This window comes from Coptis chinensis, chromosome 6 (assembly GCF_015680905.1).
Source record: "Coptis chinensis isolate HL-2020 chromosome 6, ASM1568090v1, whole genome shotgun sequence".
NCBI lineage: Eukaryota > Viridiplantae > Streptophyta > Magnoliopsida > Ranunculales > Ranunculaceae > Coptis > Coptis chinensis.
Genome location: NC_141461.1, coordinates 97,009,006 through 97,023,289, shown reverse-complemented (window position 1 = coordinate 97,023,289; position 14,284 = coordinate 97,009,006). Strand labels below are relative to the sequence as shown.

At 35.1% G+C, this 14,284-nt stretch overlaps 1 protein-coding gene across 8 annotated transcripts; it reads right to left on the bottom strand.

The window, feature by feature from the left end:
• Positions 1-288: 288 nt before the first annotated feature.
• Positions 289-6,923, bottom strand: LOC147495861 (UMP-CMP kinase-like). 8 transcript variants are annotated; one of them, XM_086564635.1, is made up of 11 exons: positions 6,093-6,905; positions 5,700-5,779; positions 3,735-3,885; positions 3,607-3,660; positions 3,371-3,425; positions 3,160-3,277; positions 2,898-3,054; positions 1,806-1,884; positions 1,616-1,716; positions 1,249-1,311; positions 289-684 (listed from the first exon to the last, which is right to left on the bottom strand). In XM_086564635.1, the coding sequence occupies exons 3-7, from the start codon at positions 3,798-3,800 to the stop codon at positions 3,048-3,050; spliced, it is 300 nt and encodes a 99-aa protein (XP_086420761.1). In that variant the 5' UTR covers positions 3,801-3,885; positions 5,700-5,779; positions 6,093-6,905; the 3' UTR covers positions 289-684; positions 1,249-1,311; positions 1,616-1,716; positions 1,806-1,884; positions 2,898-3,047. The 8 variants fall into 8 exon arrangements, with proteins under 8 accessions (XP_086420761.1, XP_086420755.1, XP_086420756.1 ...); XM_086564629.1 differs by lacking the exons at positions 289-684; positions 1,249-1,311; positions 1,616-1,716; positions 1,806-1,884 and adding an exon at positions 5,560-5,615 and having other exon boundaries at positions 3,023-3,277; positions 6,093-6,922; XM_086564630.1 differs by lacking the exons at positions 289-684; positions 1,249-1,311; positions 1,616-1,716; positions 1,806-1,884 and having other exon boundaries at positions 3,023-3,277; positions 3,735-3,915; positions 6,093-6,923.
• Between the last annotated feature and the right edge of the window lie 7,361 nt (positions 6,924-14,284).

Sequence of the window (14,284 nt, the reverse complement as noted above, 5' to 3'; positions counted from 1 at the left end):
ATGATTACAACACCGAAAGTCGCTTTTGGCGAAAATGATAGCAACCCCGACCCTCTTCAGTCTAAAACTAATATATAGCAAAGCAAAAGTTTTGATGATACCTGTTGATTCCAATTAACCAGTGGAGTTGTGTGCATTCCCTTAATGCAGTGAGTTCCACTGCATTCTTAGTGACCGTTTGATCACGCAGTTTTCCGGCCAACTAAAACCCATGGAATAGCAAAAAGTACACTTCTCTACTAACCTAACAAGTAACAGCTGCTTAGAGAGAAAGTTGGACTCCTCAGGTAAACAATGAAGAATGTAATGAAAGATGATATAATAATAGCTCGATCCCAAAACTCCCCACATGCACTAGTAAGGATTATTACATTTACACTTGTTCATCAACCAAAAGTTGATTTTATATGAACTGGAGACATTACATTATAAGTTGAAAGGGGGGGGCATGTCTTGAAAGAACAGATGTTGCAGGTTTAAACCTGCATAACCCAGCTTTATCCAAAATTTGAGGTGTAGTATTAGTGTCAGAGAACAAAATTTTGCGAGTTCAGGATAGCCATTAGTGCACTGTGCACCTCATCTTTAAATGATGATGTCCGAAAACTTCAAAAGGATAATAGAAGCAGTTGTGTTCTCTTGCTGCTTGTCGTTCGCACATCTCGTGTTTCATATGATGGCCTTCTGCACAACAATATGGACAGTCATCAAACTTTGCCTTAAGAAGCGAATATGTTAATCTAATAATAAAAATACAGTTTCTACCCAAAGAGCATGTCTACCAGCTGAAAATTTTGGCAGCGTCTACAGTTAGAACTTTTCAGTCTCAACAGGAAATGCCTCTAGAGATTTGTTCTGAGGGACAAGTGATTTGAATGGTAGGTAAGCCATATCAACTTGCAAGTAATAATTCTTACTTTGCCATGCATGATAAGTTTGACAATCAGGACAAACTTGTTATTATGTAACCTCAGACATCAGTTTAGCCGTCTTAATTCTCCATGAAATTTCAGCATATACTCCTCAAAAGTACAGTAACCATAAAGGTTAAGGCACATACCAGTTCCCCAAGATAATCGTTATATTAAATGAGAGTTGTGGTTCTGAATACTACCAAAACTAAAGTATAGATTGCGCCCAAACAGGAAGATAAGACACTAACTTGCCATTTATTCAATTGAACTATATCTCACTCTCAACTGCTGTAGAGTTGCATTAGTTAAACATAAAATTAAGCATTATTCATACCTCATATGCAGCAAAAAGGTGAACTTGATCAAATATGTCATCAGTTGTTCCAACCGCATTGATCTGCACACATTACCATCTGTCACTACTCTCCTATAGTACCATATATAAAATGACCAGAAGAAGGATCTACATTATCTGAACAATTAAAGCACAAATAGTTAGACTTGTAAGTTGTAACTGACCAAACTAAATGCACAAAATAAAGACAACATTTTGAATTGCTGATAAATTAAAAGGATACATATGTTTGCTGAATTAAACAATATTCAGCCTAAAAGCATCTGTATACTAATACAGACCCACATAACATCCATTCTATATCCAACAGTTCCCATATAAAATTTCAGTAATGGGTCAATGTTACCTTTTGAACTTTTCCCAATTCAGAATTGCTTGATAACAGGAAGATTTAGTGCAGAAAAAACTGCGTTTCTTTACTATATCTATATCATCATCAATTCTTCCCTGCAGTGACGAGAGAAACAAAAGTGGTTATTAGATTCATGAAACCTATTCACGGATGGAAAAAGGAAAATTTGATAATACGCTACAACCTGATTCCGACTTAGCACCATTGACCATCTCTTCTTCAGGAAGGTCAAAGAAAAGCACAACATCTGGTTCAGCTCCAATCTACATTGGAGTTAAAATGTTAAGAATTGAAGTCTATATGCACTTACAGTCTAAGAGCATCTTGTGTTAAGGCAGTTAATGTCTCAAGTAAGATGGTTGGCAAGTTTGGATGGATTGTGAAACTGAAATTGACAAACTAAGTAGTACACGGGGAATTTAAAGGGTGTATACATCCGTCTCCTACCATTACCTTTTACATGGGGGTGTCCTTAAACAAGAAACTCTATATCAGTTTCAATTCTTTGCAGGCAGTTTCCTTCAAGGTTGCACTTAGATGCCATCATCATGAGGATAATTATCTTGAGATTTAAGGATGAGATTCCCATTAATAAAACATCAGTTAAGTGTTGTTTGTTTGGATTCTTCAAGTATCAAGTTGTGTTAATTCTGGTTACCAAAAAAATCATGTTAATTTAGTCATACTTTTCCTCACACAATTTACTTCCACCCTCCCCACCCTGTTTACTCTTGTGTTGTTGTTATTGTACTCAAATTGTCCTTTTGGCTTTTTGCTTTGCCAGAAAAAAAAAAAAAAAAAAATCATGCCAGCGAAAGGAACAATGAATTCCTATATATAGATCCAAATACATCTGAAAATGCCTTGGTAAAATCTTCCAGAAGCAACCCAACTGTGCTTTGCCTGAATGAGACTAGTATACTGCATGGCAGTGGGGAGTGAGCTGAGCCGCTGGGAGAGAGAGTTGGGTGAAGGAGAAAGGGTATTGGGGAGAAGAAAGAATGAGAGAGAAGTTGAGGACAGACAGAAACCAACCAACTTGGTTTTTGTCTGCATAACCACCCCTTCTACCAAAATCGTTCACTCCCCTCACTCGAATATAATATATATATACATGATGTGGAAGACCTTCTCCATCTCCAACGATAAGTTTCAGATAGTGCAGGTATATTCGAAAAATAGAGTGAATACACAGATTTCAATGAACTCTTCGACTAAGGTTTTCTTATGCTAGGCTCTTCATAAAGAACTCGAGGAGAGATAGGAAGAGACTTACTATTTTTTCAAAAGCAACACGGTTCTCTTCACTTCTTTGGGAAACCATCAATGAGAAACTTATAGTTGTTACTTGACTCAATTGCTCTTTGAATCAGTTTGACTGTTACTTCTGATGGCACAATCTTTCCTTCCTTAATCGTGTTAAAAATCATCGACTGAAAAAAACATTACAAAATCTCTTAAACTGCGTTTTTTGTAGTTAGAAATGCTATATAATTTGAAGAACAGCATAACAGAGATTATTCATTTTCTGTAAATACCTATCCTCATAATTAGAAGAGATAGCCTGCCTTAGCAGATCACCAGCACTGAGATGTGTGAATCCAAAAGTTTCTACAATCTTTTCACATTGTGTACCTTTTCCACTCCCAGGGCCACCTGACGGCATTGTATGGCATGAACTTATTAAGCATATGGAATCATAGAGTATTCCTCCAATCCAAACAAACTACTTAAAGGATGAGAACATACCCAGGACAAATGTTACGAACAGGGTTCTTACAGCTGGTGATGCTCCATCTTTAGCCTACATGAAACGGAGGATTCTATCATTCTGTCATGGCGCGTTTTTAGACCGACTTGATTATACAAGTAGAAAGCTTAACATTATAGATTCACAATTATATATAGAATGACAAATATTGTACGTAATTTAAATTCTACTACATAACTTATAGACCATATAGAAGAAGAAGAAAAAAAGTTACCCGTGTCAAAACTTGAGTGGTAAAGGCTTCCAAAAGGTTAAATCTGTGTGGTGCCTGCAAATACAATTGAATAAAAGTAAGCTCAAATATTTGACTTGAAAAAAAAAGGATCAGATGAAAATTATTACCTGGTTAAGAAGAGAGGGTTTGGAATGAGAAAGTAATCCAGTAAGAGAAGAAACTCGCCTCCACATATTTCTGTTGTGTGATCTTCTTTTTCTCGTTTTAAATCAAGTTGGTTTTCTTTCTTTCAATAGCAAATTGGCACACACGTTGCGCCTGTATAATAAGTGCATAAAGCCATTCAATCTGTAAATGTGTAAATGAAAATGAAGCTAAATTTCTATTTCTAAATGCACTGTGTCACACAAAATGCTAGCCATATTTTGATTACTGGGAATCGTCCATCAAGTTCTAATAATAAGAGTCAAATTTGTCAAACTAACTAAATTAGTGAAAAAGGCAGTAGATCAATAAAACAATAATCAAATATAACAACATATTTATCAAGATATACCACTGTTTCAATCAAGAGAACTAATTTTATTTTTAAAGATTCAGTCCAATAAAAATCTAAGGTAACACAAAACACAAAACACAAAACACAATACACTAACAATTTTTTGGAGGGTATATAGAGTCACGTTAAGCAGCCATGAATGGGATATGCTTGGATGACTTCCCCAACGAACCTGAAGCTTTTGAACTTGCCTTGAAATATTGCTGATGCGTACTTAGAGATGACAGATGAGGACATGGAAGAAGACAACCTTATTGTTAAGACAGAAGATGTTCGCATATATGTGTGGGACTCTATCCCGTATTGGAAAGATGTGAACAGATCTCTCCATGGGCAGATAAATTCAAATTGTCTGAAGGTCCAACAATTCCAATGCTTGGGAGTCCCGATAATGAAGCAACTATTCTTCGCATCCGAGGACTCGTTGCAAAAAATAATAAATCAAATCAAAACAAATTTTCTTCCCTCGGCTGTTTTTATTTGTATATGGACACATTTCTTTTCAAACATAAGTATACACATAGAAAAAGCAAAATAAATTTCAACCAAAACTGTGAAGAGCACATTATAACACTGATGTTCGCAAACCCAATAAATAAATAAAAGTAAGCCTCTCAAAATATCTCCAAATGATTGGTTCCTTACTGAGCATTAATACAATAGGTAGACCATAGTTTAAGTTAATGCTTATCATACATTTCTTCTTATGTGATCTACACAGACGATGTAATAAATCGAACGGAACTGTGCAATTCTCAATCAATGTAGAGTTCAAACAAACTTGCAAACATAAGAGGAATATAAGAGGAACTTTATAGTAGTTCTAAGAAATTAAGAGCCGAATATTGGCTACTGCCATAAGTTATTACTCAATCGATCTAGTGGTTAGAGATCACAAAGAAACCAAAAATATCCCCACCACCACAGACATGACCTTGAATCTGAATAAACATCGAGCACTATGCAAGGATTATCTATGTAGATACAATGACATTAGAAAATAGATAGCCACCTTCACCTCAGTGCCCAAACCATACTGTTTGCAACAAAATACAACACTTACATACGCATTTTGGAGGGTATATAGATCAATGTATTCATATGATAAAAAAGGTGGGCACAAAAAAGGCAGTACTCAGTCTACATCTTCATAGATCATATTAAACAATTTGTAACAAATGCCAACACCTATTAGCATATGCATTCAGGGACCTCACTACCAATCTGGAATAATATAAAAATTGTAAATGTCTAAAGGTGAAACGTGATAGTTTTATTACTTTCAAATTTCTAACAAAAAATACATGCCTAACTACAAGCTTTTCTTCATTTGACACTATAACAGTTTCCCACAATTTGTTCAACAATGTAACAGAACCTGCCTTTAGCACAGTTAGATCATATTCATAGAATAATTCCAAAAGATGTAAAACCTATTTGTTGCGATATTTGGCTAACGCGTAAAGTTCTTCTCACTCAATTCCAACGACTGAACATCACAAAGAAAACAAAATCAACTACCAGGATAGGCTGAAAACACAATTAAAAAAGAAGGTAGAGCAAGAAAGAAGACCTGCTTTCGAAAGCCTGCAGTTTCTCGTGTCATTTTAGATCCCCAGTTATCATTTAGATATCAATCGCATTAGATTTGAACTGGAAAAATTAGTCACAAAATTAATAGAATTGAACCAAGCATTCAGTAGATGTAATGATTAATGCATTAGGATCGAACAACTATTCACCAGTAGTAGTTACAAAAAAACTGGAATCCACAAAAACGAAAACGAATTACAGGTAGAAAATAATAGCCAGTTAGTTACAACCAAAAAATAATTGGTTGCAAAGGAACCACTAAATGATGAGTTCAACTTGCATTTGCCATGTGAAATTGAATATCTATAATTCTATGCTACTATGCAGTACGAATCTTTCATGGTAAAAAAAAAGGGAGGGGAAAAGATCATACCTTTGAATTTGAACTAAAACAGTCCCCAAAGAAATAAACTTTGAAGGTGTAAACTGCGGGAAGACATCCAGTATTTGTGAACAGAAAATAGAAAGGTAGAACTCATTGAAATTTCCTTTTGAATTAGAATGAAAACTCGGTTTATTTGGAAGAAACCCAAATGAAATAGAAAGAAATGTGACTACAATGATACAAAGTTCACGTAACTTTTGGGCAGTAGTCACGGGGAGAAGCTTGTTAAAGTCGGGCACAATGACAAGATTCAGTCTCTGTATAGTGTATTCTACTGAAGAGCAAAACGATATACAATATGCATACTCAAAGGCTATCGTGGCTGAGCCAAAATCAGCTACTGGTGCTCCACAATGCTGTTGTTTACAATGATATAATTTATCTACTCTTGACAAGGTTAAATATATCTACTTGAGCTGATACTTTCTGAGGAGGTTCTCCATTATGGGAAGACTTCGTCACCAAAAATAGTCCTCAGTTCATCGAGTAAGTTTATTTTCGGTGGTGGAGTTCATTTGGGGTCTATATATAAGGTGGAGTTCATATAACCATTCCTATGAAGCACATAGAAGGTAAACTGGATTCTAAAAAAATAAGAGAAAACCATGCAAGCAAAGTTATTATGCTTGAGTGTTCAACCGCCAATGATGATAGGTGGTCATATGGGCTCTGGGCTACAAAGGAAACCCCAAGTAAATGGGTAGGGCCTGACGAATGACGATTCATAATAGTCAAACTGAAGGTCATCTCCAACGATGCGGAGGGGGGATATAATTGACATGCTTGAGTGCCAGACCAAACAGATATTCGTGAGTGAGACGGTGAGATCTAATTTGTGCATAGTAAGTAGCATGCAACTCATTAGCATCATCGAGGTTCACAATTGCCCAAAGAGAAACTGTTTTTGTTCAGTATACTTGGAAAAAAGTATCCAGTGGCCTAGTGGTCAAGATTCGGGAGGCTTGGGTTCTCAACTCCAAAAATGAAATTTAAGATATTAGTGAATAAAGTTCTACCAAAAAAAGTATACTTGGGTGAGCAAATGCGTAGGCTACCATTGGATTTGCATTGAAAACCCAGAAAATCGTTCTCTCTGCTCTGACCGTCCAAGAAGGAGCACAAAGATTGCTACTAAATCAATATTCTTCGGAACATCTAAGATAACCTCCCATCTATCTCACTAAGTCGTGGACTTCTGTAAGGTTGATATCAATACAAAAAAATTTAATCTTTTCTCATAAATTTCCGTAACCGTTGATGTAGAGAATACAGGATCAGCTATGCTTCCAACTCTCAGATATACTCATACAGAGGGATTAATGATTCCACAATGAATTTTCAACTCTAATTCATCAATACCTCATAAATGCCTTAAAAAAACTAATGTAGCGTGAAATAAACCGAAGTTTCCCAACGAAGAAATGTTTTTCTACCATTTGGGGATGAAATAACGTCGACAACTCTTATTACTCAGCCAGATCTCAGAAAGCCGCTCACAGCATCTACGACATCTTGACAATTAATTCTTTGGCAACTTTTTTTGTTAAGTAATGAGCAAAAACCGGTCAGGTCCAGGGTATCTATTCTCTTTCCAAGAGAGAAAGAGCTGACCAAATCTCCTCGCGTAGGTTTCCTACAAGGTTACCAAACAAGGGTCTATAACACTCTCTGGGAGCCACCGATCCATACTGATACAAAGTCAAAACCTGATTCCTTGGATATGCTTTCTATAACTTTCAAACTGATTTAGACATGCAACATTTCAAAAATGATCCACCAACCTTGAAAATTATTCTGTTAATACCAATTTCTGCTGCTAGACCAAGTGTAATAAAGTACTTGAAGCCTCCTAATACAGCCATAGGTAAGTTTCGATTGGTAGTAATGGCTTTTATATGGGTCCAAAAATTTTGGTTCTTTTAATTTCTGGCATGCATAACCTCTGCAGCAATGTATAGCCCTTGAGTCTTGACAAGTTCTACATCATGAATGTCCTCTTATAATTTGTTCATTTTTGAAGTGAATGCTAACAGACAAGTACTGGGAGTCCCATGGGAGCACGAGTTCACCCCTTGCTCCATTAGGACCAACATGGCATTTTGACCAATCGTGCACCATTTCTCTACACATATGTATGAACTTTCCCTCAATTATCTCCATTTTTCCAACAATACAATTAGCGCCAGTTTGCAGGTAAAAACTAGTCTATGGGACCATAACCATGAGAGCATGATTCAGTGAAGCTCCTCTTCTTCCAACTACAGAGTTAAACACACACACCCCCTAAAATAAAATTAAAAATAAACTAAAAATTATATGCATCTCCAATACATGCAGCTTTAGGTCGAGCCTAAAAGTAGTCCTTAACCATTAATTCCATTCCAAAACTAAGGCCCCTAATGCTAAGCCTAGTTCAGTTGCACCAAAACTTTTCAACTTCATATAAACAAATGCACCAAAAAAAGTCCAACCCAGTTTGACCAAGATAATATTGATCTTTCACATATACAGAGCACAAAACTTTCTGTCTCTGTATCCTACTGAAGAGGAACACGGAATACAATACGCATACTGAAAGGATTTCGTGGCTGAGCCAAAATCAGCTACTGATGCTCCACAATGCTGGCCCGGAGTTGCAGAGGTATAGGCTTCCCTTTCTGCAATTCTAATTCTAATGGGACTCATTAGGAAAATAAGCTTGACATAATCTTCTTAATGGAATCAATAGCATCTAAGAAAGACCTTAACCTAAGAGAACCCAATGCTACATCCTTGAACTTTTAGACTTGGGTTTTGAAGGACCAAGTTCACCTGGTCTAATAATAGGTGGGGTGCAAACAGTATAAAGGAACGATTAGATAGTGTGTTATGGTCTACTTAATGGCTTGATATATTCCCATTCTCTACTCTTAGCTACATCTGAACATTTTGATAACTTTTCGTTATCATAAGAAGTGGTCAAGGATGATAGTCGAGAAAAGGAAATACTCTTGCTTTTTGGTATAGCTTCTTCGACATTAGCTTCGAATCATCAGCTGACCTACTTGTGTCATTGTCTCCCGCTTGTTGAACATCTGTGAAACCACATATTAGCTTCAGTTGTGGCTTGTGCCCGCAACTTCATGGTCTTAAACTCTTAATAATTTGTGTAAAATGGAACTTGAAAGACTAGAAAGAAATGAGTACAATTTCATAACAAAATACCATTGCTTTCTGTTGTAGCTTCGGAATCATCCTCTGGCCTCTTTCCAACATAATTTTCCAGGGAAAAGTAACTCCAGAGGACACCTTTTTTATTTTAAAGAAGGGTAGAATATAGAGCCTATGGTTATTGTCTAACTGTTTTTAATAATACTAAAAACAAATTATTTTCGTTTTTATTCTTTTAGCCTAATTTAGAAGTGTCTAGAAGTCTAGTTTGTGAGTTATAGTAGCCTTAGAAGGTTACTATTATCATATAGATAGATTAGGAAAGTGTTTCTTAGTGTTTGAGTAGGTTTCTAAGATGATTTGATGAAATTATCTATATAAAGAATTTCATGGACGAAAATTTTAATCAACTATTCAATATTTTTAATAAACTTATATTTTAATTTCTCTCTTTTATGCTCCAATGAACAATTTATATTGCTTCCGCTACGTCAGAAACTGACTGAGCCAGGTGATGACTTCGACATCTAGGTGAAAGTTGGTGGTGTCTTAGCCACTGTCTTTTCGTGGAATGCGCTGACTCGACCAATCTCGAAACTGGTCGTTGACGTTAATGAATATTCACGCACCAAGTTGAGCCGAGCTGTAGCTGTTGGTGACAGATTAATCTTTCCGGACCGTTCAGGAATTATCAAAAAAATTGGGTTGTTCAACATCAACAAACGGGATTTGTCTCGCGTATAACTATAGAGATATTTTCAGCAACCCCAAGGTCATTGTACACAAATATTGTACGACAATATTGAATGTAGAGGTGTTTTACCAAATTGATATCGTCAACAAGGGCGGCTCAAGATAATCGGGGGCCTAAGCAAAGTTCGAATAGCGGACCTTCTACGATTAATATATACTAATAAAAATTATTATATATTTTTTATTTTTTTTCTCACAACATCTTATTGATTTGTTTATGTTATTTCATATGATCCCAATTTTTTTTTTTATTTCTTAAATAGTCTTTGTACAAACTTGAAACTTCAATAGATTTATTTAACAAATAATTGCAAATAGAGAGAGAGAATGAAGAATAATTATACACCAAATAAAACAAATATAGAAAGAAGTAGAGATTATAGGAAAAAATGATATAGGTAAACAGGGTGGCTCAAGATAATCGGGGGCTAAGCAAAGTTCGAATATGGGACCTTCTATGATTAATATATACTAATAAAAATTGTTAAATCTTTTTTTTTTCTCACAACATCTTGTTGATTTGTTTACGTTATTTCTTATGAGCCCAACTTTTTCTTTTTTCTTTCTTGAATAGTCTTCGTACAAACTTGAAACTTTAATAAATTTATTTAACAAAAAATTGCAAATAGAGAGAGAGAGAATGAAAAATACTTCTACACCAAATAAAACAAATATAGAAAGAGACAGAGATTATAGGGAAAAACCCATAGAAATAAAAAAAAAAATGGTATAGGTAAGCAGGGGTGGCTCAAGATAATTGGGGGCCTAAGCAAAGTTCGAATGTTCTTCTATGATTAATATATACTAATAAAAATTGTTAAATCTTTTTTTATTTTTTTCTCACAATATCTTGTTGATTTGTTTACGTTATTTCATATGATCATAACTTTTTCTTTTTTATTTCTTGAATATTCTCCGTACAAACTTGAAACTTCAATAGATTTATTTAACAAAGAATTGTAAAGAGAGAGAGTGCTGAATAATTCTACACCAAATAAAACAAATATAGAAAGAAAAAAAGATTATAGAAAAAAACCATAGAAGGCAAAAAAAATTATATAGGTAACCAGTGGCGGCTCAAGATAATCGGGGGCCTAAGCAAAGTTCGAATAGGTGACCTTCTTCGATTAATATAAAAATTGTTACATCTTTTTTATTTTTTTCTCACATCTTATTGATCTGTTTACGTTATTTCATATGATCCCAACTTTTTTTTTTTCTTTCTTGAATAGTCTTTATACAAACTTGAAACTTCAATAGATTTATTTAACAAGTAATTGCAAATAGAGAGAGAATGAAGAATAATTCAACACCAAATAAAACAAATATAGAATAAAAGAGAAATTATAGGAAAAAACCATAGAAGACAAAAAAATGATATAGGTAAGCAGGGGTGGCTCAAGATAATCGAGGGCCCTAAGCAAAGTTCGAATAGGGAACCTTTTACCATTAATATATACTAATAAAAAATTTTATATCTTTTTTTTATTTTTTTCTCACAATATCTTGTTGATTTGTTTACGTTATTTCATATGATCCCAACTTTTTCTTTATTCTTTCTTAATAGTCTTTGTACAAACTTGAAACTTCAATAGATTTATTTAACAAAGAATTGCAAATAGAGAGAGAGAACGAAGAATAATTCAACACCAAATAAAACAAATATAGAAAGAAAGGAAAAACCCATAGCTTGCAAAAAAAATGATATAGGTAACTTCGTCAGTGCAAGGTTGCTGTCGCTAATGAATTTGCTGGGCTTGTCGCTAAATTTCTCTCGGAGTTGTTGCTAGTGGATCCTGAGAAAACGGTGGACTGCTCCGTCGTTTTCTCCGGAGGCCTGATAATCTTTGTGCCAATGTACCTCCTACCGATGGTACTTGCTTTCAGCTCCTTATTTTTAATTTTTCCTTGGGATTTATCTAGTTTCATTTTCATCGTAAGTTAAATGTATTTAATAAGTATTTGTAATAACCCTTGATCACAATCGGTGCAGCCACCTACTCAAGCACGACAAATTCAATTGTCAGTGAAAGAGAGGATTTGTTATAAGCCAGATTCTTTCAGGATGATGCGGTTCATTTGTGCATGGTAACGTGGTTAAAGACCATATGTTTCATGAGATGTAATAAGTTGCATTAATGTAGGATTTAAACATTAATGGGAATGTTGCAATAAGCAACATATAAATAGGGAATGTAATCACATTTCTAATCATCGAATGAATTAAACAATTCTTTCTTTCACCATTAGTAATTATTATTTGTTAGTTTGCATTTAAGAGAACAAGTTCTTCTCTTGATCATTTGTCATCATTTTGTTGTCTAGTTACCCTTGTCGACTAGTTTTGTGTAAAGATCAAATCAATCAGGTGTGACCCAATTTGTCGACTAAGTACATAAACCAGATGTCGACCGTCTATCTGTCTTGGAACCAACATAGTCTACATCTGTATAACAAGACAGTCCTGACTGTCTACCTGATGCATAAAACAAACCAAGTCCTGGGTATGATTTGAGATACCTCAGGATATGATAAACAATATCCATGTGAGATGTACGAGCAGCATGTATAAATTGACTAACAACACTAACCGCAACGGCTACATCAGGCCTGGTGTTAGTCAAGTAAATCAATCTCCCAACCAAACGCAGATATTGAGATGGATCTTAAAGCAACTGGGGTCCACATATTTTGTGATGCAGAGGAAGTTTATGAAATGATTATGAGAGTCTAGGGTTTGCTGGAGATACCAAAGCTAAAGGATCAGAGATGGTTTGGGTGAGTAAATAAGAAAATGGAGTTCTCTTCAGCTTCCGAGAAGCATGAGACAGCCACGAGATTGTCATTTTTTATACTAAATATGATTGAAATAGCTTATACTCTATCAAGCAACAAGTCGAACATTTGTTTGTACTTAACTGACAATTAATAACAATAGAAAGATTTTTGTCTCAGGCGCGACACATGGGAGCCCCTTGCTTGATCAAGAACACTTAGTCGAACCATCCATCTAAGAAATGATGAAATGTTAACAAAACAATTATATGAGCACATGAAGTTAAATTCACTGAAAAAGGATATTCATAAACAATGTGTAACTCGAAGATTGAGCTTAAAAGGGTATCGACTAAACCTAATTGAGTTGCCCAAGTAGTGCCCAACGGTCAATGTTTTTTCAGCTCTCGAACATGTTTTAAGTAGATGAATACCAAATCACAATTATTACATGACACAAATGGTGTACAACAGTTGAAATGTGTTGTGTGAAAACTGATGTAAAATATGAAGAGCTAGCTAACATAGTTTTCAATCATCATTTATAAAAACTGAACGTACCAGAAAATAAAGCAGAAGTTCAAAGTGAGAATCTTATTAGATTCGTAGTTGTCCTCGTTTTGGTGGCGGGAATGGAATTTATTGAAAGAAAAGAAAGAGAGAAATGATGAGGATTAAAACAACCAACTACGCACGGAAGCTGATGGGCCGAGCCGGGCCAATACATTTATGGGTCGGACTTCAAACCTGTGGGCCTCTAAGTTCACATAGACATAGTCACAAATTCGGAGTTCGTGGTTAATTCGGCAATCATGAAATCGTTAAATATAAATTCGTTTAAAAAAAATGGAAAAAAATGGGAAAACCTTATCTAGTATACTGAAGCAGTGGAGGCGTGAATGGAGAATCAGATAATTGGAGACGAAGGGTTGGAGATGGGATTTCAGGAGATGGAGAATTGGAGACAGAGATTGAAAGGGCATGGAGAGTGGAGAGGGAGTGGAGAGTGGAAAGTGGAGAGGAAGAGAAAGGAGTTAGTGACTGAAGAGAAGAAAGAGTCGAGAAAAATAAGTAGAGACGGACAGAAACCAACCAAATGACATTTTGGCCACATACCCCCGGCCAGAACGTCACTTCGCTCACTTGATTAAAACATAAAATAGTAGGGGCAGTGAGTGATTGTGCAACATGCCAGGATTACTTTGAGCATATATCAAATTCAAATTTTGCAAATATATATGTAAAGTCTTATTATATCCTACCATATCCTACAAATATTTGCAATTCATAAAATAAAATATTAAAATAAAATAATCGAAAGCTATCCATCATAAAAAGCAATTGGAAAAAATTGCTAAAAATCGGTAAACATTAAGAATTAGGAGACTTTCACCGTTTTTACTGTTTATTTGTTTAGAAATTTGGTAACCAATCAATTCGGAGACTTTTTACATTTTTTTTTTAAATCGGAAGATTTTAATGACTATGGTGTAGTCTGAAAA

Excerpts from the sequence above, each read along its gene's own strand:
- LOC147495861 (XM_086564630.1), bottom strand. The coding sequence starts at position 3,800 with ATGTGGAGGCGAGTTTCTTCTCTTACTGGATTACTTTCTCATTCCAAA. Across the intron at positions 3,661-3,734 it reads AACCCTCTCTTCTTAACCAG|GCACCACACAGATTTAACCT; the intron begins GTAATAATTTTC and ends TTGTATTTGCAG. Across the intron at positions 3,426-3,606 it reads CCACTCAAGTTTTGACACGG|GCTAAAGATGGAGCATCACC; the intron begins GTAACTTTTTTT and ends CGTTTCATGTAG.